The sequence below is a fragment of the Numida meleagris genome, chromosome 1, assembly GCF_002078875.1.
Source record: "Numida meleagris isolate 19003 breed g44 Domestic line chromosome 1, NumMel1.0, whole genome shotgun sequence".
Taxonomy (NCBI): domain Eukaryota; kingdom Metazoa; phylum Chordata; class Aves; order Galliformes; family Numididae; genus Numida; species Numida meleagris.
In genome coordinates, this window is record NC_034409.1 from 131,154,594 (window position 1) to 131,181,440 (window position 26,847).

The 26,847-nt window shown below is 43.2% G+C and overlaps 1 protein-coding gene across 7 annotated transcripts in view; it reads left to right on the forward strand.

Annotated features, from left to right (window-relative positions):
• Positions 1-26,847, forward strand: part of NPAS2 (neuronal PAS domain protein 2) — a 99,535-nt gene that overhangs the window by 26,565 nt on the left and 46,123 nt on the right. For 4 of the 7 annotated variants that reach the window (XM_021413348.1, XM_021413363.1, XM_021413369.1 and 1 more), the window contains 3 exons: positions 2,970-3,068; positions 21,620-21,673; positions 26,148-26,296. In XM_021413348.1, the coding sequence (XP_021269023.1) occupies positions 21,642-21,673; positions 26,148-26,296 (181 nt within the window). In that variant the 5' untranslated portion in view covers positions 2,970-3,068; positions 21,620-21,641. Of the gene's footprint in view, positions 1-716; positions 3,069-18,379; positions 20,341-21,619; positions 21,674-26,147; positions 26,297-26,847 lie in introns of those variants that run through there. The other 3 variants (XM_021413338.1, XM_021413329.1, XM_021413358.1) reach the window with 3 other exon arrangements.

The following is a 26,847-nucleotide window of genomic DNA, read 5'->3' on the forward strand; positions in this document are numbered from 1 at the left end:
AAAAGCCAGGAATTCTTCTTTTTCTCAGAAATATATCCTTTTTTTCTCAGACATACATCTAGAGAATTTCATATGTGCAAACAAAATAAGGCATAATACAGTTCTTATTCATAAAGAGGTAAATAAAATTTAGTCTTAACATGAAACTTGGAGATATTTCAGTTTTTCCTTAAAGGGGAGAAAAGCTCAGGAAACTGTTATGTTTTGCATATGAAGGCATTTCCAGAAAATGTAAATCTCTGTTTGGGCTACATTTCTGTGGCTGAAGTCAGAGAGTGTATAGGGCTAGATGTGCTGTGGTGGGAATGTGCATTAGGTGCAGGCAGCAGCAGAAGCAGCCATGGAGGGTAGAGCAGTGGGAGATGTAGCACCTCTGGAAACATTTACTTTTGGGAACTTTTTGCCCAATTGCATAAGACAGTACCCTCAAAAAAAGAAAAAAAAGAAAAAAAGAAAAAAAAAAGGCATTTGCAACTGTGTTCTCCTAAGTGTACTTCTCTGCTGTCTTTCAGAAACAGAAAGGATATATCTGAGCTCTTTGTCATGTTCCCTCTTTTTCTTTTCTTTCATATCTGCTAAGAGTCATAGAGTCATCCTCCGTTATCTTCTAAAACATGGTGAACACACATCAACATCCATTGCAAGCTCAAGGTAACATAGAGGTAAAGGGAATTCCATGGCAACTTTGTCCTCCAGGATCCCTACAATAAAAGCTAGTATAAAACTCCAGGGGAAAATGCTACAATGTCATAGTGTTTGTTTTCCTGGTCCTTTCTAAGCTTTTTGCTCTTTCTGTTAAGGACCAACTCATCATTCAGATTTGTTTCTTTCCAAAAAAGGGCTTCATTCTCTGCCTGTGCCCTCAGCACCCAACCCAAGAGCCTTGGGCTGCTCTGAAGTCCGAGGTCTTCCCTACTCGCTCTGCTGTGGCATAGCCTTGTGACTCCATGAGGTCCCAAAGGAGCCAGTCTCCACCTCCCTGTCCCTGAACATCAAGCCTCAGAAAGCAGGACAGGCAGAAGGGGGGTCATTTGCTCTTTGTGCTATCCCATTGTTTTGTCAGCATTTAGCATGCCTCTGAAATAGGGGAAAGTACTATATTATTTCCCAGATTTCCTGAGGCTGCATGTTCCAGTGATGGCATTTGCCACTCACCTGGCAGGAAATCAGATAAGGGACAAGAGAAGCAGAGCTTGAATTAGATACTGCATCGACCAACGTGCTCAAGTTGCTTGTGTGTGCTTAAGTAATGACGATGCTGAGGATAGTGGAGAAGAATCCCCCAGGAACAGAACATGAACATTAATTATAGGGGGGGAAATATATTATTAACATCAGACCGCACGCTACAGGAGATCCCAGTGTGACTATTAAAGGAAATTAATTACCACCTCTCTTTACCTTTCAGATCAACTCTTCTTTATAGTGAGAATAATTCCTTCTTTGTTACCACTGGTATTATCAGCTGTGTGAGAACAGTTTTTCATGGCATTCTGTTCACTGGTATTGTGTATCTGTATAGTTTGAAAATAAATATTTGCAACAGATGCTTTGCATCCCCTCTGAGGGGAAGTCCCAGAAGCCCAGGCTCAAGCTCTGTAAAACAGATCGACATGCTGAAATACTGCTTCCTCTGCACTGATAAGTGTGAAATAACGTCAAAGTCATTTGCTGTGACAAAACTAGGAGCAGGATTTAGGAGGTAGTACAGGAGACCTCTTTTCCATTCTCATTCCTCTCTTTATGACTGAGCAGTTAAAAGCCAGGAGACACTCTTACTTTTTTAAACTAATCCTGCTTCACAAACCCTTTTCCAGATCCCAGTGTATTTTCCAAATACATCTTGTGTAATCTCACACAAGAAATTTTTGCTGGTAAAGTCAGAATTGAGGTCAAAACTGGACTAAAAGAAAACTCATTACAACTTCAACATCCGTAATCCACCCTGAGGAGAGAGATGAATGCAGTGAGCAGGCTATGCATGCATTGTTTCCATTGTGCTCTTGATTAACTTATAATTCGCAAGTGAGGGAGTGTGAAGGAAACTACTGAGAGATGGAAGGTCACCAATTCCAAGAGGAAATAAATGATATATAGGCATCCCATTCATCACTTTATTTGTGTAACATCATTTTGGAATCTTTCTCTCTAGAGTAATGGCCATTTAAAATCTTTTAATATTTTGCAAAGACAAGGCTGGAAGCTTGTGTAATCTTAGGACAAAAGAATCAGATATAAAATCCACATCATGCCAGGGCTGCCAGCACCTCTTTTCTTGAAGAGGCCACTAATTCCCCAAATTCTTCATGGCTGTCCTTGGATAGAGACCAGAAATGCTCATGGATTCTTTCAACCCCACATGAAGATCTGCCATCATCCTATTATTTCTATATAATAACAATCCTATGTGATACTGTATGGTTCACCTGTGCATTCCAAGGAGCATCAGCTTCTCAGAAAATCCTCATTACAGACGTGGCTCTGATCAGTGTCAGGTTCCCTAATTCTGGTATCAAGAAATGTTTGAATGCGTGCATGATCTCCTCTCCTCATCCATAATTGTGTCCTCCATTTTTACAGAATAAATTTATTAATGAGCAAAAGCTGTACAGCAAAGAAATTGCATTAATTGCTCCCTTCATTTGAAGAAAAGCAGCTGCCCCTCAAATAAGCAACAAACTCCTGAACCAGTAGCTTCATTTATCACTTTGAAATGGGAGCTGTGTAACAATAGCTGGTCTAAATGTGGAAAGAGATCAGCATTTGTATTGGCAATTTGTAAATACTGTAAGAGTTTGACTAAAATAAGAATTAAAAACAAAAAGTGGTTGCTAAAACAGACATCTGTGCCAAACAGAGAAAAGACCTGTGCATATATCCCTAATCTGCTTCTACTGTTAAAGTAATACTATAGCAATAGGACAGCTAGACATGATTGAAATTCTCTCACATTTTATTTTCTTCCACAGTTTATTGCAGAAATAATAAACACACTGTGCTGCACAGAGTCAAATTGACGCACGTGATCTTCTGCATTATTGGTGGCTAATACGATTGCTCTGGAGCAGGTCAGTGCACATTCTCACTTTCAGTTACTTTGGACAAATGCAAACTAAGTGTACCGTGAAAAATTTCATCACATAACATGGCGTCCAAAAGATGATGTATGTCACTACTGTGATATTTTTATTATGCCTCAGAGAAAACCCATTTTAATGCACAGCTGCAAAAAGTATCACAGGTCGTAGAGGAGAAAAGATCCAGAGTAACTAATGTGGACTAGCATTTTCTTTCACGTATACCAGCAGAGCTGCAAAAATGCATGAGACAGGACATCATCTGCTTCTCTCCACATACAATTTTTTTCAGTGGGAGATAGGATTGAATTAAGTCTTATCGCTGGATTTTGTAACAGTGCTTGTGAGGAAGGTAGTGAATTGCTAGATAGAGAAATAAGAGGAAGCTATGGCATTCACAAGGGATTTTGAGGCATGGAGGAATCAAAACATAGTATTAAAATTAATTCTTAAACTCTGCAGAGTGTTTCTTTGTTCAGCTCACTATGCAACAAATGGAGGAGTCATGGTATGACAAAAAAAATCCTCAGCCAAATTGTCACATCTATAGGGTGGCTGGAGCTGTAGGTAATGGGCACGTTCCGTGTCCAAAATGTGACTCCTCATTAGCAGGAAGCCTGTTTGTGGAAGGGCAGCAGCTGCTGTTCTTGCTCCTTCCAGCTCTGCTGTAGCGGCTTGGCATACAGGGGCTAGGCCGTAACTCCAGGCCATGTTTACAGGGCTTTAGCCCCTTATCTTTCAAGGGACTTGCTGCTGCTTCTCAGTGATGTGAGAGCAGAGCGGCCTGGTCTCCCTCTCAGAGCTGTGAGTGAGAGAAGAGCGGCCCGGTCTCCCCATCCCAGCTGAGCACTGCAGGAGGCCAAGCCTGGATGGGGCGATGCTGCAGGAGGAGGAGGAGGAGAGGAGGAGACTCTCCCTGGTGGAGGGGGTGGATGTCAGGGCAGGCTGAACAGCTTCACAGACTCCAGAGTGGGACAAAATCCAGACTGAGCCAGAGATAATTGGTTTGATAGACTAAGAATAAGGAAGCAGCAGATGTCTTTGAATGCATGATAAGAGCAACAGGTCAGAGACTTGGCTCATGGTGATTAGGTTTTGAGAGAGCAGTAGAAGAAGCCTGTCTTCTGAAACTTGGCACAAAGCTAGAGTCCTTTTTTGAACATCTCTTTGGGATGACAACCTATGATCCCTCTTTTTTTTCTTTTTCCCCCTATGGTTTCCACATGAGAGTGACTGCTTCGGACTGCAGTTAAGCCCCTCAGGAGCAGACTAGAGAGGGAAAAGTATATGGATCTGTGAAAAGGACCCAGAGAGTCTCCTTAAATGTGCCTTACCATTGACTCGGATATAGACTGATATCCATGGCATAATCTGTGCAATTCCTAGCAGCACCTGCATTTCTTTCAAGGTTTCTCATCCACACTTTGCCCAGCCTGTTATTTCTTATCCTATAGGACAAAAAACCGTCCTAGCAGCCAGGGAATTGGAATGCAACAGAAAATAGCTGAAAGCTAGCGATGAATTTAGGAGCTGTGCTAACCATTTGGAGATTTATTCTCCTTTTTTTTTTTCCTGGATAATGGGTAAGTTAGAACCTTTCAATATTTCAGAAAGAGAGCAGTAGAAAATATCCCTGGGGACAGGCTGTGTAAGCTCTGATCCTATGTCTGAAGTCCAGCACCAATATTTTCTCTAATGAAAAAAGTAATTCATTCAGCTAAAAGAGAGTGAGTTTGACTTTGAAAATTAAAATCAATGCTTTAATTCAATACGCATACAATTACCAGCTGTCAAATGGCATGTAATGCACTTTTACTGGGGGAAATAAAAACACCACCACAAAAGACCAGAAAGGAGGCGTTTGACAAATGTTAGGGTTTTCATAATGAACATTTTTGGTGTTTTTGAAAGCAACACTGCAAAGTTAAGCACCACAGATGACAGAACATTATGCAGAGGGCATAAAAGGACCGATGGTGTTTTTCAGAACACATATCACTGCTTCCTGTAATGTTCTGTTGTCACAAATATATGGTGATTAGCTATTTATCAGAGTGAAAGCACATCATAAAACATTCCACATATCATTGAGTTTCTAATAATCTGTGTCACTGTAAAGATTAATACATTAAGTCAGTCCACATAACTTCATGAAATACGTTCCTTTGCCAAGATTTGTGTTGGCTTTGGCAAACAGTGGATGAAATGGGAACATCTACTTTTGTTGACTGGTCTGTGAAATTACAGACTGTTTTTTTGCTCTGGGACAACACTGTTTTGCGTAATAAGGATGTCCCCAGTAGTGCTGTCAGTATGGGAAAATCTCACCTGTCTGCTTTATTAATACAGTCCTCCTTTGGGACACGACTTACCTGCATTGAACCCCTGCAAATCCTTTTCCCATGTTAAGGCACACTGAAGACCAGCAATGCATACCGAGGTCAATATTTTCAATTTTGGGTGCTGAGAGTTCAGCACTGAAATCCATATTTAGTCATCTAACTACCTTTCCAAACACCCACAGGTTCTTCAGTTTCAGTGATTTATCACTACCCATGTTTCCACCAGTACTTCCCCAGAGCCCCATGGTGTCTAAGAATACACTGGAAGTTGTATTTTATTTGAAAGATAGCTAGTGTAATTACTGTTTCTGGGGGAAAAAAAAAAAGAAGAAAAAAAAAAAAGGAAGGAAAGAAAGATAGTAGCCAACCTTAACATGCAAAAGGGAAATTGTTTCAAATCATGGAAAACATCTGAAAATCCATCCACATATTCATACAACTTAAACGTACTCCCATCACTTAAAAATAACTTAAAAATCTCATGTTTAAAAATGTTGCCCTGAGCCCACTCAGAAATGCATGATTCAAAATGAGATTAGTGATGAATCCAAAGGAAATATAACCTTCTCAGGTCTAAATGTGACTGATGATGTGCAGCCCCCGTTCAGTGGGGAAGGTAGGAGTTCATTTAGATTGATTTATTAATGTTTTTCCCAGTCAGTAAAATACTTGATAATTAATGGCAGAGAAATATGAGTTCAGCTAAAATCCTCCATAAATTAAAAGTATTTAATTTAATAGTAATTTAGAGGATTTTGCAAAGTGCCAGAGCAAGATAACTGCATTTGCAGAGGAAGCAAGATTGAGAGAACTGCCTGCTGGACTGATGCACATAATGTATCTTTATAGCCACGCGATTCACAATTCAGCAGCAGTACTACTATCCTTCACATCAATATTTCCATGAAGAGAGAGAAAAAAATGCATCAGGAAAAATATTCTCTCGCATTTCATTCCTCGCTCTTTAGCTGACTAAAAATTTACTGCACTCCTCATAGTGTAGTTTAGGACTCGGCATTATTTCTTGGGATAACATCAGTTTTAAAATAGCCTGGAATTAGACTGTGGACAAACTGAATCTGTTCATTCCAGTAAAGCATTTCTGAGCTAGGAGGATATAAGTGAAGCCTTTTAGTGGTTTTCCCATTCCAGCTCCCTTCACCAAACCCAGCTCAGACACTTTTGCCCACCTGAACAACAGCAGCTAAATTCCATCTCCTTTTGGCCCATATGCACATTGAGCTTTAGGTGGCTTGGCAGTATTCACAGGTACCCAGACTCCCATCTCCAACACGTGCAGCATGTTACTCATGGCAATGCTGATGCACAGGCTCTGACCCGTGGACCAGGTCCACAATGAGGAAGTGGAGTGGGGACTGATGGGAGAAGGTGCTGGCCTGGAGTGCTGTGGGGAAGGAGATACAGGACAGGGAGGAGATCAGAAAACCCATGGTTGGATTCCCAAAATGTGCATCTCAGCCATTTTGGCTACCAGACATTGGAGCAAGAAACTTGTGTTTCTTGACAGCGGGTAGGCTGGACATCGGTGGGGCAGTGTGTAAAAGGGTGAGTGATATATTAGGCAGATATGCCTTGCAAAAGTGCTCATTAAAATTTCTTTGTCATCTTCACTAAGGGAATAGAGAGCATTTCACTTAGCAAATATAGGTTTTATTTTTCCTGTCCTGTGTCCTCAAATGTGAGGTGATTAAAAACAAAAGGTGAGAGTTTTCAAAGGAGAGAACTAGAGGGATGGGACTGAGATTTGGATGAGGATTGCCCTCTTTTTCCGACACCCATTTGAAAAAGCTCTGCTCTGCTTTGAGGGATTTGAGAGACTCCTTGCTGCCAATTTTAGGAGTACTGGAACACGTTCAATCGTAGACAGAAAGGATAAAGTGTACTTAATTCTCTGCACTTTGGGGTGGTTTACATTGGCACAGTCTGAAAGGTTTAGAGTTCTGAAGTTTACACATTCACAAAGTCTTGGTGTTCAGATTTAACATCATGTACTTTTTTTTTCACTTGAAGTAGGAAACAATTGGAACCATCAGAAAAGTTTTCTCAGGAGCTTGCCTTTTGAAGTATGCAAAGCAAGGTGAATGTGGGGGGAAAAAACACCCAAGGGGAGCCAAATATTGTTCTGATTAAAAAAAAATCCCCATATCCAAATACCCCCATAATAATGTGGAAGTAGAATGTATGAAAATACAGTGAAGTGCTGTCATACTGGATTTTATACTACTTTTGTCATAGTTTCTATAAATTAATATCTTTTCTGCTGACACTAAAGTTGATACAGTACGGACACACTTGAAAATGCTTGAAACCCATCAGACAAGAGCAACAACAGTATCCCTGTGACCAAAAATCCTGATCCATCTTGTAACAAAAGCTTTTCTTCTGATAATGCCTTTAGGATACCATTTTTTGAGGAATTTAGGGACTTTCTTCTTTCTCCTCATCTGAAGCCATAGCCCTTTGACTGCCTCTCCCAGGTGTTTGCATGGGGCTTGGAGCCAGGAGACCTAGCCCATCAACCACTAGGGCTCCCTGCCAGCTGCTTCCACCTCTTTTCTCCTTTTTCTCTTTTTCCCTTTTTTCCTCCTACATCTAGCTGTCCTGTAAAACATATTTATGGTGGCACTGAGTAGCAATGTAAGCTAGCAAGCCTACACTGAGCCACATTCCTGCTTCACTGCTTGTTCAAAGCTGGATCAGGTATGCCTCACCACCCCTCTGAGTAACAAATTTCTTCGGACTGTCTAACCAAAATCTCTCTTTTAGTTTAAACTCATTCCCCCTTGTCCTATCACTATCTGATTGTGTAAAACGTTGGTCCCCCTCCTGCTTATAAGCTCCCTTCAAGTACTGGAAGGACACAATGAAGTCTCCCCAGAGCCTTCTCTTCTCCAAGCTAAACAAGACCAACTCCCTCAGCCTCTCCTCATAGGAGAGGTGCTCCAGACCTCTGATCATCTTGGTGGCCCTCCTCTGGGCCACAGACCTCCAACAGCTTTGCATCCTTCTTCTACTGGTGGCCCCAGGCCTGGACCCAGTTCTCCAGCTGGGGCCTCACAAGGGCAGAGCAGAGGGGGACAGTCACCTCCCTCTCCCTGCTGGCCACCCCTCTGTTGATGCAGCCGAGGATACAATTGGTCTCCTAAGCTGCAAGAGCACACTGCTAGCTCATGTGCAGCTTTTCATCCATAAGGACCCCCAAGTCCTTCTCCACAGGACTGCTCTCTGTGAGTCCTTCTCCCAGTCTGTACCCATATCTGAGATTGCCTTGACCCAAGTGCAACACCTTGCACTTGGCCTCGTTGAACTTCACTAGATTCTCATGTGCCCACTTTTCAAGCATGTCCAGGTCCCACTGGATGACATCCCTTCTATTGTGTCTGCTGCACCACTCATCTTAGTGCTATCAGCAAACTTGCTCAGGGTACACTCAATTCCACTGCCTATGTCATTGATAAAGATGTTAAAGGATTTTACTGTAAAGTATTTTACTTTCTGCAAAGTAGTTAGTGCTGACTTTTTTACATTACCTGTGAAAATCATGGTATGCTGAAGGTGTTCAGGTCCTATTTTTCTATCTGTGGTGCTCCAGTAGTGGCCATGGCACTGTGTTTAAAATAAAATGAATAGAGGTCTGTCCTCTTTTTTTTTTTGTCTTGTGATTTTTACCCCTGGTAATTATGAATGGTATGTAACAACGTGCAACAATTCAGGCTTTTTGGGACACACACTTAGTGTGTCTGTATGAATACATGACACAGATGGCAAATAAAACAGCAAGTCAGCCTGACATTCTGACAGCAAATTTGCTTGCAAGTGGGAAGGGTAAATGCACATTGAGAATTGAAAGAAGCACCCATCATAGCCAAAACATGCTTTCCTACCAATACCATTTGGCGCAGAAAAGATTCATTATTTTGCAATTCTAACTTTCACAGTACGTGAGCATGAGGTGAATCAGCAGATTGGTACTTCACTATGGTTTTCAGAGTGCCTTTATTCTTTCTTTTCAAAGTTAATATCTGGCAGAGGCATAATTTGATGCTTTGCTATGGGGATTTTAATGACTTCTCTGTTTCTAGAACACAGCAGCTGAATGAATATGCTAACACTTAAATGCACTTTATACTCTCTGGACTATATCCTGAATTTAGCCTGTGTTCAAAAGGACATTATGTTGAGACATTCTGAAACCTCTATTCCATTTTAGTCAACAGGGAGATGTTCCTGTACAGTATGAAGTAGGGAGATGCTTGAATATGAATAAAAAATATAAACAAAGGCAGTTATATTTTGCTCTCATTCTCCCATTTCATCTATTTCAAGCTGTTCTTATACTGATCAGCCCTGGGTCACCAGAATGCATCCTGGCTAAAAAAATCAAGTCTGCCTGTATTTTCTTGCATAGGGGCCACAGGAGGATATCTTAGTATCTGGGGCCAGATCCATTTTAATGGATCCTAAATAACCTGATTCAGGACCAACTATGTATTTAAATTATTTCAGGTGCTGCACTTATACTGAATGCACAACTTCAGCCGTAAAATCCGTTGTCTTAAACATTGCTCAGGATCCCCCTTTTCCAAGCAGCACCCCTCAGAAGAGTTGCCTGGGAGGAGGCTGTGCCCTGGGCACCCCAGAAAGCATCTCTGGCTGCCTCACAAGCTCCCCATGCAGCACTGCAACGCCACGTCACGCAACACAGAGCTGTTTCACCACAAAAATAGAACATCTATCAATTACGGTTGAGGAGACAAGCCTCCCTACAAAATTCAGTCAAAATTCCCTGCCACTACTGACGCCGAGAGCAGGAAAAGAGACACAGGGTGTAGTAACAACTGATGAATAAGAGAATTTCCCATGCAGGAAGACAATGTTTCCCAATAAAGCTGGACTTGCACTGTAGAATGGTTATGCAGAAATTTCTGCTGGTTCTGTACAGGCTTTAGTCTATTCTCTTCCTCATGTTTTTTTGTTTGGTTGGTTAGGTTTTTCTGGTTTTTGATGTTGTTTTTCATCATGCTGACCTATAAGAGTTATCATTACCCAAAATAAATAAAAAAAGAATAGGAAATGTGATATGTTCAGTACAGTGAAGATTTGAATTTTTTCTCTCTTAGCATTTTGTTTTTCAAATCACTGTATTCCCAGTAGCACAACAAAAATCATTTGCTTTAATGCAATCGCTAATAACGATGATATCAACACAAACCTCTGTTTGTTCATATGTTGAGCTCATTGAATAAAGAAGCTTATCATTTATCTGTGTAGAAGCTTTTAATTAGTTTTCTGAATTTACTCCAGAGATTAATGGGCAGATAATATTTAATATATGCTTTATTGTTTTCATTTCTTTATTGAGATATCTGAATTTGTATGCTGTTCCACCTTTGATCTTTTACTCTCTCTGTGTTAGTAACTGTGAAATGTTCATCTGCAATCAGATTTATACAGAATTCCACTAGCCCACTGCAACTGGGTGGTAGTGGGCGGTTTGTAATGTAGGACACAGCAAGTTCTACTCTGTCAGGGTTTATAAACTACGGTCAGAAAAAGCCATTTGTACTGGTGTCACTTGCTGGTAAATTTCAAGATGTCCAGCAGCTGGATGGGTAGGTGCCTGTTCCTGCTCACACACCAAATGAATTAGGCATTCCTTTTTCACTGAGATTTCTTTCGACCTTTCCTCCTACCTGCCTCCTTTTTCCCTGGTTCTGACCATCGGTTATGGTGCACAGCTTACCAAAATAAGAGGAAACAGATGTATCAGACTTCAGTGGTAAATCATAGCTCTGTAGTGTGTCTGCCTTGCTGGCTTTAGCCAGCACCCACTGCTTTTGTGGAAGAGGTGACACAATTCAGAGCATGCTGTTTGAAGAACTTGATCCAGGGTAAGCATGGGCAGAGCTCCACTGGCTCCTTGCAGCAGTGCCATGGAACATGGTGGTGGGGTAGAGTGGTTGTGGTTGCCAGCAAGGTGCAGGTGGGCTCCTCATGGTAGCTGGGCCACTCTGAGTTTACATGATGAGGGCGGTGAGGCGCTGGCACAGGCTGCCCAGAGAAACTGTGGGTGCCTCATCCCTGGAGGAGCTCAAGGCCAGGTTGATGGGGCCTTGGGCAGCCTGAGCTGCTGAGACATGCCCCTGCCCATGGCAGCAGGATTGGAGCTAGCTAATCTTCTCCCACCCTCTCATTGCCAGGAAGAGAAGCTGAGCCCAAGATGCTGAGTTCATCTTATTTCTTATGTTTTGGGAGAAGGTGCATATTCAAAGTGCAGATAAAAGGGAATGGAAACCCTAAGTAAACAACAGCGCATCATTTTTATTTAAAACTGCCCTATGTAAATATAAAGTTCAACGTTATGCATTTGTTGTCCCAGTAGGAGAAGGATTAAAATGCTTATTAATGGGATTTAAAAGCAGGAGTTCAGTTATATTAGCTACAAAAATATAATTATCATAATTAAGATTGCAAAGCACTAATGAAGCTCTTTAATAATTATCCTTTTTCCTCAGAGATTAATTTTGTACAACCTGATTTGAATTTTACAACACACTGGAGAAACTTTGTTGGTGTAAAGATGGGAACCGCTGGTAGCAGGAGTGGGCTGAGAGCATCAGCACTTGGCACATTGGTGGGATGTGCTGGCACCAAGGCTCAGCCAGCACTGGGAGAGAGTCGTGGTCACAAATGCGTTACATGGTGCAAACCATGGGTGCAGCCTTGGTCTGATGCTGCGTCTGAAATCTCAGCAGTCTTACGGACTTGGACATGAAACTACGAGATAGCAATGGGAGAGCATCCAGCCAAAAAGTCCTTGAAAACAGGCAGACCACAGGTCTCTGGACTCTGTATCTCTAGGCTTGGGAGTGCCCAGACAGACTCTGAGCTTGATCTTGTCAGAGGTGACCTTAAAACCCCTTAGCTTACATGATTAACCTGCAAGGGAGACCGCAGGTGGTACAGGGCAATAGCCTGTGTGGTCACAGGCTTACGAGGTCCCTCCCAAGAGATGAGAGAGACAGCAAATTCTCAAAATTAAGTGACAACAAAGTGTCCATTTAAAAATATCTCCCCAAAACAGATTTTCATGATTCATCTCCCTAGATGATTAAATATTTAGTTCTGCTGACAGGAATATGATAGTTACTATAGAGCAGAAAATTTAGTGCAGTGTGTGAGTTATAAGCAGATATGTTATCAAGCTGTTAACACAAAAGTGATGGGATTATTGGTGTTGATATCTGTATTTCTTTATATCGTGCTGGGATTTTTTTCCCATGTACAGCAGCAGATTTAGGCCACAGCTTTGCATTTTCTCAGGACAGGGAAGCTCTTGCTTCTTACAGGCTCTGTGCAGTAGCGGCTGTGTTTTGTCACACACCTCCCACCTCCAGCCCCCATCAATGCCAGAGCAGCTGAGTCCCCATGGTTGTCACCATGCTGGGACACCTGTGAGGAAGGCCAAGGAAAGCACTCACTGTCCAGCTCGAGTCCCAGGCTTCACTCTGTGGAGGTGGGTCCACCAGGAAGCCATCAAGGTACCATAGGCCAAGGAGAAGGCAAGGCCACCAAGAGAAGATGAACTTTCTCCTCAGGTCCTGCCCAATGGAGAGAGAGCTACCATATGTGTTTAAGTACCTAAACCTAGAAAGAAATCAGACTTCTTGTTTAGTTTCTGGTGTGCTTTCCTGCTGAAATCTCCACAGAAACCCATGGCCTCATACTTCAGCACCTCAAGCACGGAGGGGACACCATCAAAGCTAATGTAAATTTTGACAGCCCTGTCAGAAATTCATAATTCCCTTCTGAAGTAAATTTCTCCATTGTTAGTAAGGTTGTACCCAGGCCCAGTGCCTTTAAAAGAAGAGTAACTTGGTTCCTTGAGAGCATCCCTAAATAGTTAACAGACAAAAAGTGGGGGGAATGAGACCAACCTATTTCAGCTCCTGGATATTCTGCTTTACACTGTAGTGCAACTGTAGCCTGTTTAATTGGATGGAAAGGATTAGAAGGATCTTGTCAAGGCTATTGCTGCTGGGAAGAAAAAAAAAGATAGTGACTTTGACAACAGTCCTATCAAAAAAGACTGATTTTCTGCTTGTGTCAGTGCTTCCCAGTTAGTTCGTGCCAAACAACACAACAATCCTTGAGATTTTGACAAACAACTCTTCTGAGTGTTATACTCACATATCCTGCCAGTTTGCCTATTTTGGCTGAGCGTTTGACCGTCAGATCATAGGTCAGATGTTAGATTATTCTACTTATTTAAATATTTGCAGAAGCAAATAAACTTTAACAGACTTCTACAACAGAGAATACTTTATAACTGAGACCATCTTCAGGGGAAGGTTTCGGAGCTAATAATTACAAAATATTTGGTGCAGCTCTACCTGTACGTTTAGGCTTGGATTTTGCAAAAATATAAGTACATAGGGGTCTTCTTAAAGCAGTATAGAGTTAAGTACATGTTAAAGCCTTTGTACATTTGGGGCTTCTGATACTGTGAGGATTAAGGTTTTATAAATACCTAAAACAGATTAAGAACATGAGAAGCAGAGAGAGAAAAATAAATTTATTTTGCGGTTAAGGGCCTTTCTCATGACAGGACTTTTTCTTCTTCTCTCCCTTAAATTTTTTTTTTTCCTAATTCTATAATAAAGTGAATATTCTTTTAAATTGATGTCTAAAAATGACATCACAGATGCACAACATACAGACTTGCAATGTTAAAATATCACGTTCTTTTCTCCCTATTGGCAGGTTTATAAAGCAGGAAAAATGTCAGTGTAGAGGAGACAGCACACAAGGTATTGGTAGCACAGAAGAGAAAAACATTAAAATAGATTTCAAGAACATATGTTATATAGGAACTTATTCAGGAAGCACAAGGATGTTCCTGGTAGTAGCCAGCTGAGTAGATCCAGAACTACAGGACAATTCGTGTTGGAAGGGACCACAATCAGCCTCCAGCCCAGTCTTCCACTCAAAGCATGGAAGCTCTGGGGTCAGGCTATGTTGCTCAGGGATGTCCTGTCAGGTCTTAACAGCCTCTAAGGATGGGAACAGTGCAGCCTCTCTGGGCAGTCTCCACCACTGCCTGGCTGTCCCCATGGACAAAGTTTCTCCTCTCTTTTTTCAACCGATGCTCATTATTTCTTCCTCTCCATCCCACATTGCCATGAGGAGCCTGATTCTAGCTCCTCATCAATCTGCTGTAGGTTCTGGTGGGCCTACTAGGTGCCTCAAAGCCATCCCTTGACAACAGTGAACCATCTCAATTTCCCCAGCCTCTCCTCATGGGGAAGTGCTTCAGGTCCTACCACCCCGGGGGCCCTCTCATGAAATCCATCCAATCCTTTCAGTGCTGAGGAGTCCAAAACTGGACACTCCTACCCTAGACATAGTCTAACAAGTGCTGAGTCAAGGGGAATAACCTTTTTCCTCAATCAAGTCATGCTCCTGTTCATGCCACCCAGGGTACAAAGGTGCACCACCTCACGCACAGCTTTCTGCCTGCCAGGACTCCAGCCTGTACCAGCATCAAAGGCTCTTCCTTCCCAGATGCAGAATATGACTGTTGTCCCTGTTAAATTTCATGAGGTTCCTGACAGCTCTTTCCACCAGCCTTTTTGGGTTCCCCTGATGGCAGCCCTGCCTTTGAGCATGAAGCCAACATAAATGGCATTCAGTGCTACCTTTCCATCTACAGATCTTGTCATTTATAACAGGCAATCAGGTTGCTCTGGCATGATTTACTCTTGGTAAATCCATCCTGACTGTTCTCTTTCATGCATCCAGACATATGGTCTGTGGACTCACTCCATGATTTCCCAGGAACTGAAGTAAGGCTGACTGGCTTGTTGTTCCCTGTTGCCTTCTGGTTGGTTTTTTGTTGTTATTATTGTTAAAGATGGGCATATCAGCCTTTCTCCAGTAACCAGGGACCTCCCTGAGTCTCCACAGTCTCTCAGAGATGAGAGAGATCAGCCTAGTGAGGACAGCACCAGCTCTCCCAGTACCTGTAGAGGCAGCCCATCAGGCCCCACCAGCTTGTATGGGTCAAGTTTCCTCAAGGTCCTTTGAGTTCCTTGAGCTGACCCTCACCTGTTGCTGGTCCTTCTGTTCCTCCATGATCCTTCCTCCAACACAGAGCCTGGGTGATCTTGTGGGGAAAGGCTAGGATGAAGGCATCAGTACCTCAAACATATCTTCCAGTATCTAAAGGGGGCTATAAGGAAGAAGGGGACAGAATTTTTAGTGGGGTCTGTTGTGACAGGACAAGGGGAAATGGTTTCTAACTGAAAGAGGGGAGATTTAGACTGGATATAAGGAAGAACTTTTTTTACAATAAGGGTGGTGAGGCACTGGAACAGGTTGCCCAGATTGATGGTAGAAGTCCTGTCCCTTGAGACATTCAAGGTCAGGCTGGATGGGGCTCTGAGCGACCTGATCTAGCTGTAGGTGTCCCTGTTCATTGCGGGGGTTTGGACTATAAATAACCTTTAAATGTCCCTTCCAACTCAAATGATTCTATGATTGTGTGATCCCTTTGCTGTCATTCATCCACTCACCCATCCAGTTTTGTAGCAGTCCTTCCTTATTCAACCTTTTACTACTGTGATATTGCAGAACAAGCTCTTCTTGTTGCCATTGATGTTCCCTGCAAGTGTCAACTGCAGGTGAGCTTTGGCTTTCCAGACACCATCCCTACACACCCAATAAAGTCAATATAGAAAGACAGTAACTCCAGTGGATGATTTACCATCCCTTGCCACATTGCCCACTCACAACCTTTGACAAAAATTTGGCTGTGCACCCTAGTTTTCTAAGTCCCGCTTTTCCTGAGCTTACAGCAGTTGCACACTGCCCAATTCTGCATAGTTTCGTAAGAAGGGAGGAATACACATATGCCAATCCAGTAATGATGTAGCCTTTAACTGCCCCGTGCCTGTTTCCTTGTTAAAACGCACCCATCCGTTCCAGCACACCATCCCTGTCTCACCATATCCCTGCTTCTATAAGTGTGTTGCCCTTCTGTGAAGGGGCAGTCCTTCTCCCCAGAAGAACAGGCTTTCCTTCAAGAGGGCCATGTGACAAGCCCAGGTCCCACTCCGCAGGAGAGCGGGCTGCGAGCAGACCATGGCAATCACGTCCTCCGTTCATCACACGCAGCAGTGTTACCGAACTGACCTACTTTTCCCGTCCGCCCACGGAAGGCTAATCCTGTTTAGCATTGCTGGAAGGGGACGGGCACGCGGAAAAGTGCTCGGAGTTATACAGATGGCAGTCTTTGCTGATTAATGTTACTTTAATTTGTTTGCCTTTCTGTTTGCAGCTGTGTGAGGGGAGAGCAGCGTGGGGCTGGACCCGAGGATTCACTTATCCTGCTCACTGAAGTCTGAGTGGCATTAGCCACTCGGTAACAATCATAATAAGAAAGATAACGAGCATGCACGTCCTGATCTCTGTCAGGGACGCCAGGCTCTGCACAAACTTTACGCCTTGCTCACAAGCTAGAGATAAAGGATGCCCCACGCTCACCCTGGCTGCCCTCCCTGCAGCACTGCGCTGCTGGCATTAGCTGTGCTCCTCCTAGCTCAGACGGACGCAAATTGTGCCACAGCTATAGGGGGCTCACGCACTGCACACCCTGAAATCTAACTGCCACCAGGGCAGCAGGGGGAAGCTGTCAAACAGCTCACAGCAATAGGTGCAACACTTCTGATGAACAGGAAAGGATACCTTTTCTCACTAAATAAAGAATAAAAACAGAGTACAGTATGAGCCCTTACTTCTCAGTATGACGTGACACTCAGTTGCATTACCTGTGAGCAGTCCCTGCCAACCCCAGTTCGGAAGAGCGGAGCATTAATTTCTGTCAAATTACATCATTTTCCGTGTCTGCATTTGGATTATTTTTTTATGTCTGTTTTGCTTTAAGCCAGTCACCATATACAGATTCGCTGTAAACATATGTGTGAAACACGGAGAAGCCCATGAGTTTCATCGGGTCCAATATTTCCTCCAAAAGTTTTCTTCTTCTTTTCTTTTTGTGTTGGGTCTTTTTTGGAAACCTATAAACAACTTCTTCTCTAGTGTAAACAGAATGTAGCAAACCACTGACTAAAGGAAGACTGAATTGCACGCTGTCAGGCAAAGACAGTCATAACTCTAACCCCAGACACGTGCCATGCTGCTGGATTTCTCCTTTGATAGTAAAAATAGTGATTCCCATAACAATTGCAGCATTACATGACCTCTAGTAACTGGAGACTGTCTTTCTCCTGCTGAAAACCACAGTGTCTTCTCAAATAACAATCTATATCATGAGGAAAGTGAGGTATTATTTTCTTAAATTGTATTCTGTTTACATTTTTGTGAATCATTTTGGATTGGTAGGGGTGTACTGTGCTGTATTTAGCTGTGTGTTCCAGTAGCTTGGAGATTTCCGTCTGAAAGTAAATTTGGAGAGGTGCATTAAATTTGTCTATGAATCTCTTGATTTATTCTGATTTGCATTTATATGAATCCTTCCTGTGTGTATGCATCATAGCTGCCACTGTGGGATGTCCGAGTGCTTCGTCTGTGTCAGAGAAACACAGAAAAAGCAATTTTAAACATTCAGATGGTCAATTGTTGCCTGTGACCCCTTGATTCCCATTTGAGGTTGGATATTAGGAAACATTTTTTCTCAGAAGGAGTGGATTTTCCCCAAAGAATGAAGTCACATTTACAACCTCACCCTGTGCCCCCACCTCACCCTCCTCACTGGGACTTCCGGTAGGATGAGAGGTAATGGCCTCAAGTTGCCCCATAGGAGATTCAGTTTGGATATTAGGAACAATTCCTTCTCAGAAAGAGCGGTGAGGCACTGGCACAGGCTGCCCAGGGAGGTGGTGGAGTCACCATCCCTGGAGGAGTTCAAGAACCGTGTGGATGTGGCACTGGGGGACATGGTCAATGGGCATGGAGGGGATGGGCAGGTTGGACTAGATGATCTGAGAAGTCTTTTCAACCCTAATGGTCCTATGACTTGCGGTTCTTTCTCTTTTCCTCCCAGCAAGGGAAAAGAAATACTCCACTTTTTAGTCCATGCTACCTCCTATTAGAGCTCTGCCTTAGCTGAGAGGAAAGGAGTACAGCTGCTAGCACTGAGACACAGCAGTGCTCCCCAGCACAGGCAAATACCCACCATGCTGTGGAACACCTGTGGGACAACCCACCATGCTAGAGAGAGAAGGGGAGGAAGAGCCCAGCCTTCCCCCCAAGCTGCCTGGCGTAAGGCTAGAGGAACACAAGTACTGTGAGTACCCACCAGGCTTCCCCAGGCACAGCCCTGGGCCTCTGGAGGAGATTTACATCTCCATCTTCATCATTATCAACAGAGAGATATAATTCAGCTGAATTAAATGAAGGTGATTGAAAATTCCTGTTAAATGTCAGGCTGATTTGTAGGAGCTGAGATTAGCTTGCCACGTGGCAATTTACTGAGAAATCAACAGCTGCTTTCTTGTATTTTGAGTGTCAGTCATGTTACAGTATATCCTCGTGAGCAGTAGGACAGTAAGGAGGAAAACCAACCTCCCCAACACAGAGGAGTCTAACTCCCTGAAAAACATGCTTCCAGCATAGCACGAGGTGATCCTGATCCAGACCGGAGAAGTTTTGTAGTGTGAGCTCTGTGTTCACTGGGAATATGGTGTATCAAAATAAACACATGTAGTCTTTCTTCTGGGGAGTCCCTGCAGAGAGCTGGCACCATCCCTGAGTTACTCCTTTCCCAAGCAGCTAGTGTCTGTATGAATGAATGGGAGGAGATGTTTGTGCTGTAATTCCTTATCTGATGACCAAGCCAGGGGTGCATGGCTTTGTTTTCTGGATGCCCCATTTCCCCGCTAGCTGAAGAAGCACTTGTTTTGAAAAACAGAGAAAAAACTAAAGGGAAAGCATACCAAATAAAATATTTCTATACATGTACTAATGACCTAGAGCCCTGGTGATGGATTTACAGCTTGTCCAGACTCCTCCTAATAAGGGAAGCCCTCTGGCAGACCTCAGAGGCCCAGAGGCGAGGAGGTCCATGGTTTGCCACAGAAGGAACCTAGCTGGCTACTAAGCTGGTGTGCAAGTCCTCAGCTAGCAATGAGCTGGCCCTGCATGGTGGGAGCCAGGCAGCAGTGCCAGATTCTGCTGTAGCTATTTTATTGAGAACAGCTTTAATTTCATACGGTACATATGTACCTGCAAACACTGTTAGCAACATTTACGATGCTCTGGAGATTTTGCCATGTGAGCAAACAGAAGTGAAATGACAATTAGATATTGTCTAACAGTAGTGACAGCACAGCGGGTCCAGAATTTCATGTTAGTCAGTGAGAAACCTTGTTTACTGGAGACTGGCCGTGAATTGCTGTACGGATCTAGCCAGGTCCCTGGCAGAGCAAACCAGTCAGACCTGTTGTTTTCTGGTTAAGGGTAGAGGCTTCCTCGCAGTATGATTCCTTGACAGTTCATGCAGTGCAGCTACAGGAAGCCGCTTTCCAGAGGACCGTTGTGCCTTGCAGAAGCAGATGGGGCTGAGTAGCACCTATCCCAGAGCCCCATCCACCCCCACCCAGAGCTCTAGTCCCCACGTTCCTGCTTTCTGCTGGGGATCTGCTTCAAACAGAGGAGCCCCTGGTGCAGCAGAGGAGGATCTTCAGTGATTCAGAGAAAGTCCTCTGCTGACAGTGCCCTGTGTCTCATGTCATGTCCTAGATTCAGCAGGAGGGCATGCAATGGAGCCTTGTGAGCAAAGCGCTAGCAAGGAAAGGCCACGGAGTGCTAAATGCCAGCCCTTGCCGTACTGACGATGCCTTCTTTGCTCTCCAGTAACATAGCTGGGCCTTGCAGATTCAGTAAGTGAGCAAATAACAGTAAAAAATACTGAGTTTGTTGACACATTTTCACATGAATTATTTGAGAATTCCCTCATTGGGCTAACAGCCGCATTTTGGCACTTGGTGAATAATCACCCGTAGGATTTGTAGAATGCTGGTAAATAAAATTTAACTGGGTCTATAAATTTTCCTGGACTGAAATACAGATTGTGCTATGGCTGACTTGCCTGTTTTCAAAGCCAAAGAAATATCTGAAAAAAAAAAAAACCCTATAAACTACATTGTGCTATTTATTTTCTGTATCACAGAATCCAGCAATTTAAATTTGCCAGCCCCTCAGCCTTCGTATTTTCTATTTATGCTGCTCCATCAACACATTGAGTCCCGTGAAGCACCAGCTTTACCCTCCAATCAGTGACCCGTAGCTTTAATTCCTCATTCCTCTTACATCTGATAAAAAATTGAAGGGTTGTTTCGTGTTCTTAGCTAACTGTTGAGTAATGAGCGGGTGGAATAGGATTGTGAAAGTGCCACTGACAGAAGGAGGGAATTTATCCACTGTTCTTTCTATTGATAACTTTTCACTCCTGATTTTTAATAAGACAGTTTGGAAACAGGCACATTCCTGTGTGACTCATAGGTGGAAAATACCATGGGCTTAAATAATGCGCAGCAATTAACTTCCCTCCTCCCCTCTCCAGCGTTACTCATGTCCTACATTTTGAGGAAACATTACATGGAAAACTCGCTGATTTTTGCAACTGAGTGCTATCACCACATGTCATTACACTGTCCCTTTGGAGAAGAAGCTTGGGCCAGCCCAGCAGCGTGGTGCTGCCCATCCAGTAAATATCAGGGGGGATGCAGCGGCGGGTGCGAGGGTGCAGTTTGGGGCTGGAGGCAGCATTTGGGGGGAACACAGGAGCACCTCCAGTGCCTCCTCAACTTGCTCTCAGCCCAGGGCTCATCCAGCCTGCAAGCTGGCAGAAAGCAACCTCAACACCGAAAATCCCCCGAGAAATGTCTGTTTCTGTACAGTGCTGGCGCGCAATGTTGTGCCTGGGAGCCTCGATCCCTGGCTGCAGCCCCTACAGCTAGTGTGACGCTGAGGAATAACGCTGTCTGCAATGGATGTTTCTTAAAATCACGTACTGTGGCATAAAGCACTGCTGACACATTTATCTGACCTGGATATCATCACTCTGTTATTAGAATGAAATAGCGTGACTCTGAGATTAACCTGAAAGTAGAGCTAACAACGTGACGATTCATAATGGTTCTTGCATTCCTTCCACAGGAAAAACTGCTTAGACAATCTAATGGATGAAGATGAGAAAGACAGGGCAAAGAGGTGAGCGCTTTTTCTTTTGGAACTCTCTTTAACTCGTGGTGAGCTTGATGGTGCTTGTTGCTGCAGAAGCTGCTTTATCCATAATCAGCTAATCAAAAAGAAGGGAGGAAAATAAAACCAAGCCCAACTTGAAAAACTGCCATATCACAGACTGCAAGTCGTGGCCACCCTGCAAGAGGAAAATAACTTACCAATGTTTCCTGTAGAAATGGTCAAAAAAGCAAAGGCATTGGTTGTTTTTTCACATTAGTGCAGAGCACTAGGATTGAAGAACCAACGACGTAGTCCTGCTGCTGTAGCACATCACCTGAGCTCCTAGAGTGTATAAAAATATGTGACTTTTTTTTTACAAGAAGCATATTGCAAAAGAAAAGGAACTTTAAAAACGTGGGTTTTTTTTTTTGTAATGTGATGGTCACTTACTCAGCAGTGCCTATCTCACGGTGATGAAAACACCCAGAAGTTACCTTCATAACAGAGAAAGGCTGTTCAAAGTGCTGTGTCAGCCATAAAGTGGCAGAAACATTTATTTCCATATATTCTCTGCTCCACGATAAAGTCCCAGCTGATACGTAGGCAGGAAATTGTTGCGAGCACTTTGTGGGCAGGGGAGGGCTGTGCTTCAAGGCAGAAGAGCCGTGCAATAAAACGCTAATAACTGTCCAATCTGGCTGGCATCTGCAGTGTCACAAAGGCTGTTTGAAAGCATTTATTTATTTTTTCTGGAAGCATTATCAATACTGCAGCCCGCAATCTAATTGCTTGAGAGGGAGCCTCTGGTTGCATGCATTTTTTTCCCCTGGTTCCCCCTAATGAGAGTAATTTCCAGTCCAGGCACAACTAGTTGATCCAGTTTCATCTCTTTTGATTCCTTCTCCACTCCTTCCTTCCCTGCAGCCTTTTCTCCCCAGTATAGGTCAGTACACACTGCAGCCACGCTCAGACGCTCTCCTTTGCTCCCTCCTCCAGTGTATGCAGGGCTGTAAGGGGTCACCTGCTTTGCCCTTTGTAGGGTTTGGCTGATAAAATAGGGGCACAGTACAGCGTATGGCTCTGACAACACACCCACAAATAACACAGACACCTGTGGACAGAGTGGTCTTGCGGAATGGATGCTTCCTGTCGCATCACATCGCCAAACAATCTGTCTTTTTCATGCACAGGGACCTGAGGAGTGTAGGATGCAGGGATCTTGGGTCAAGGAGGTGGAGGGCAGTGGGCAGCCCACCTCTAGCTGGCATCAGCACTCATTGTGCTTAAGACCTTGTTTTCCAGATATTAGCGTTGTTGAAAAAAAAATGCATTGAATGAACACATAAAGGACAAAAATAGAATTAGGCGTATCCTCACGATCGGCGATTGTCATCACCATCTGGTGTGATTTTCATGCCGTTTGTTCAGGGAGGAAGTTTTTGATGTGCCCTGGGGCAGGCCTGCTCTAAGGTGGATGAAAGAAAAGATAACTTTTAAGATGTAGAGAGGAAATCGCTTCTTTAAACTGCAATTTAAGTACTTCTTGTTTTTTAGAAATAAATCTAAATTGGAAATTAAGTTCGAAATCGTGGAATCATAGAATATCCTGAAGGGATACATAAGGGTCATTGAGTCCAATCACTGGCTCCACACAGAACCACCCAAGAGTGAGCACTGTCCAAATGCTCCTTGAACTCCAGCACTTGGGGCTGTGCCCACTGCCCTGAGGAGCCTGTTCCATGCCCACCGCCCTCCTGTGCAGAATCTTTTCCAAACCCCCCAGCCTAATCATAAGAGGCTTCACACAAGTCTACAGTTTCTACAGTATACGAGAAGCACTGAGATTCATTTAAAAGCTGTGTGTTTTATTCTAAAGCTTTAAAGAAAGTTAAATGTGAGAGAAGCCACTGGCTGAACATTCAGCTCTTATGGAGATCAGAAGCAATTATTTCATTTTAAATTCTTCGATACTAGATTAAACATACTCAATTTTATAGATCTATTAATTTTGAACAAAAAGTATTCTTTTTTTTCTCTTAACCCTTTTGCTTGTAGTTTCCTTCAACTAATAGAAAATTATTTTAAAATACATACTTTTTTAACAATCCAATTGAATTGCAAATTCCACCCAAAACCAGCTTGGAGTAAACCTTGAGACAACACTTAGTAAATTAGGACTAGCAATTGTCATTTTCCATTCCAATAAAATGTAAATTTAAGACTCTGAATTAAAGTATGCAGTACAGCTACCTGCTTCGATGCATATATAATGTAATCCATTGGACAGCGAAAAGAAATAGGAAATTTAGTGTAAAGTCACACTTCATTGTAAATCAGCATAGTGCTGTGGCTGCTGGTCAACAAGTATCGTCCTCTTTTTAAGACAATAAGCAGGAAATATGTGAGAATAAAAATGGCTGTTGAGAACACATTTTGAATTGGTGGTTCTGATCATTCTGAATTCAAGCTGTCCTGTATTGCCTTTAGCTGTATTCACTACAATTCCAGATTTTATTCATACTGCATCTCCTTCTTCCCCTTGGATATACGTATTTTTTTGGAGTAGTGGGGAGGGAGGAGAACTGGGATGAGCGGTGTGGAATTAAGACTGTTTTGGCTTACTGCAAGTGATATGGCCTAGCAATGAAGTAAACAAGGCGAGGCAGTAATCTTCCAAGGGAAGTGATGAAACCTGCATTATTTAAGACATTTACAACTGGACTGAACAAAAGAATTTACAACAGTACAGGGACAGTTTAGATGACCTAATTGTGGGGTTTTTTTCTTCTTTTTCCCCTTTTTAAGATGTTACTGTGATCATCGATTCAGATCTTGGTAGTGTTCTTTCTATTAAAGGAGTTTTTATATTTCCTTTGTTTGATAAAATGTCAAGTGTTAAAATAAGTACTTTATATTTCTGTCAAGGCATCTTTATATTTTGGCAAAGCAACACTTTCCCTATAGACGGCTGGTACTTTATTTTATTTTCAGGAGGATCAAGACCCTTTGAGCTTAAAATGAACCAAGGACTAAATTATGAGAAAGTAAAATGTTGACGTTCTTTAAGTCCCCTTGAACTGTACAGAAATAGGATAAGGATGGAGCTTTTCACATCTTGTTCTGACAGCCTTTTGCACTGCAGTAAGAACAGGCTGGAATCAGTCAGGCAGTATCCACCCAATCTCTCGTGTTCCAAGCTGTAAAATAATCAAACATTGGCTTCTATCCAGTGCATCTCCAAGTGTGTTCAGGGTTGAGAGCAAGACAAACAAAAATTACCCGCCCCTCTGTCGGTAGTAACATCCAGATGCCTCTGCAGTGATTTCTCTGCTGAAAATGTTTATTGCCGGACTGGTCCTTGGGGGGATGTAAATGCCGGGCTAAATTCTACTCTAATTTGCACCAGCGTGTGGACAGAACTCCTTACAAGGTACAGCAGAATTAGCTGGGATGAGACGCTCAGAAGGAGAACTGGCCTCTTGGCTTTTCTCTCCTGCCTACAAATAACCGGATTTTTAGCTCTTTATGTCATTAATGAGGCAAATCTTGCCTGCTCAGTGACCTCTCAGAAGAACAAACACGTCTTCTGGATCATACTTATTTTAACACAGCCACAGACGCCTGAGTGATAGTCTTCATGTAGAAAGACTGTCATATTCTTGGGGACCATTCAGAAACCTTTCTTTCCGCATAACTTCATATATGTTTAAAAAATGACTAAAGTACACAAGCTGAAAAGATTTTCAACAGCTTAATGACAGTATCATGGGGTTGCCTAAACACCTCAGATGAAATCAAGTCCTCTCTTCCTATAAGCTCTTCAAACAGAGCAGAAGAAGTAGGCTTTCTCTGATGAGTCAGCCATGAAAATAGGCAGGACTGGCTTAGAGCTGTGGAGTCACCATTTCACACTTAAGGAGTTGTGACATTTGGACCTTAAGTGATTCTCCCAGTTGCACTCAGGCATTATGAGCAAGCAGGGGACTGTGCTAGCACTTCCAAGCCCCAGGTCAAAGTGCACATCCTGGCCTTGGCTCTCATCCATGCTGGGATAAGATGCACATATCAGCCATCACTCCTGTTTGCCCTGGTGACCTTGGAAGGGAGACAGAGCTAGGGAGCATATGAGGCAGGTGGGAGCCTCTGCTAAGCTCCCTGATGTGAATGACTGGAAGATGGCAGCCCCATGGCTCACCACAAGCCAGCTTTGATGTAGCCAGAGGACCTGCACAAAGCAGGCAGTCAAAGCAGGTGGACCCCATTCCAGTACAGTGGCTGAGCTGAATGACTGGAGTCCCTCACTGCTCTTAAAACTGCCCAGATGAATATGCCCCATGGTTTCATCAGTCCCCACTCTGCTCCTGTGTGAATGATTTGCCAGTGCCAGTCTTCACATGATGAGGCATACAGCGTGCTGATTCCCACGTGCATGCATTACAAAGAGGAGGTGCACGATGATTTTTCTTCTTGCTCCTCTCATCTTTTTTTTCTCCATCTACAGGGCTTCGCGTAACAAGTCTGAAAAGAAGAGGCGTGATCAGTTCAATGTTCTCATCAAGGAGCTCAGCTCAATGCTTCCAGGCAACACCCGTAAAATGGACAAAACTACTGTGCTGGAAAAAGTCATTGGCTTTCTGCAGAAACACAATGGTAAGAGTTACTGCAGCTCATCATGCACTTGCCAAGCGCTGTTACAAAATCCTGTTTCCTTCAGTGATTATCAAAATGGCTCAAGGGGCTTAAAAGTGCCAACGTAAGGTATTTTTTTCTATCTCTTGGCTTCTAAAAAGATAATTTACAGGCATTGTGCTGCCCAAATCCATCTCCTCGGTTGCTCTTTAGTTGAGAATAGCTCTCAACCTGTCATGGAAGGGGGTGAATGTCAGGAATGGAGGCAGCTGTCCCCTGCAGCATGTGTGAAGAAGAGGGTTGCTTTGAACAAAAGGAGTGTGGGGCCGGAGGGAAGATTCCTCTCCTTGAAACTGACAATATTCTGAGAAGAAGAACAAAGTATTCACCCCAGCTTCTCTACAGAAAAGTGCCAGGAAACAATCTGATCTGCCCCTTGCTCCTTGGTGGACTGTGTGGGACTCAGTTTCCACAGACAGCAGAATATTCAAACCGGGAAAGCCCCCAGTTTTTTGAAGTCAGTGTCAGCAAATTGCGTCCACAGAAAGCTTTACTTGATTTACCCAAGCAGA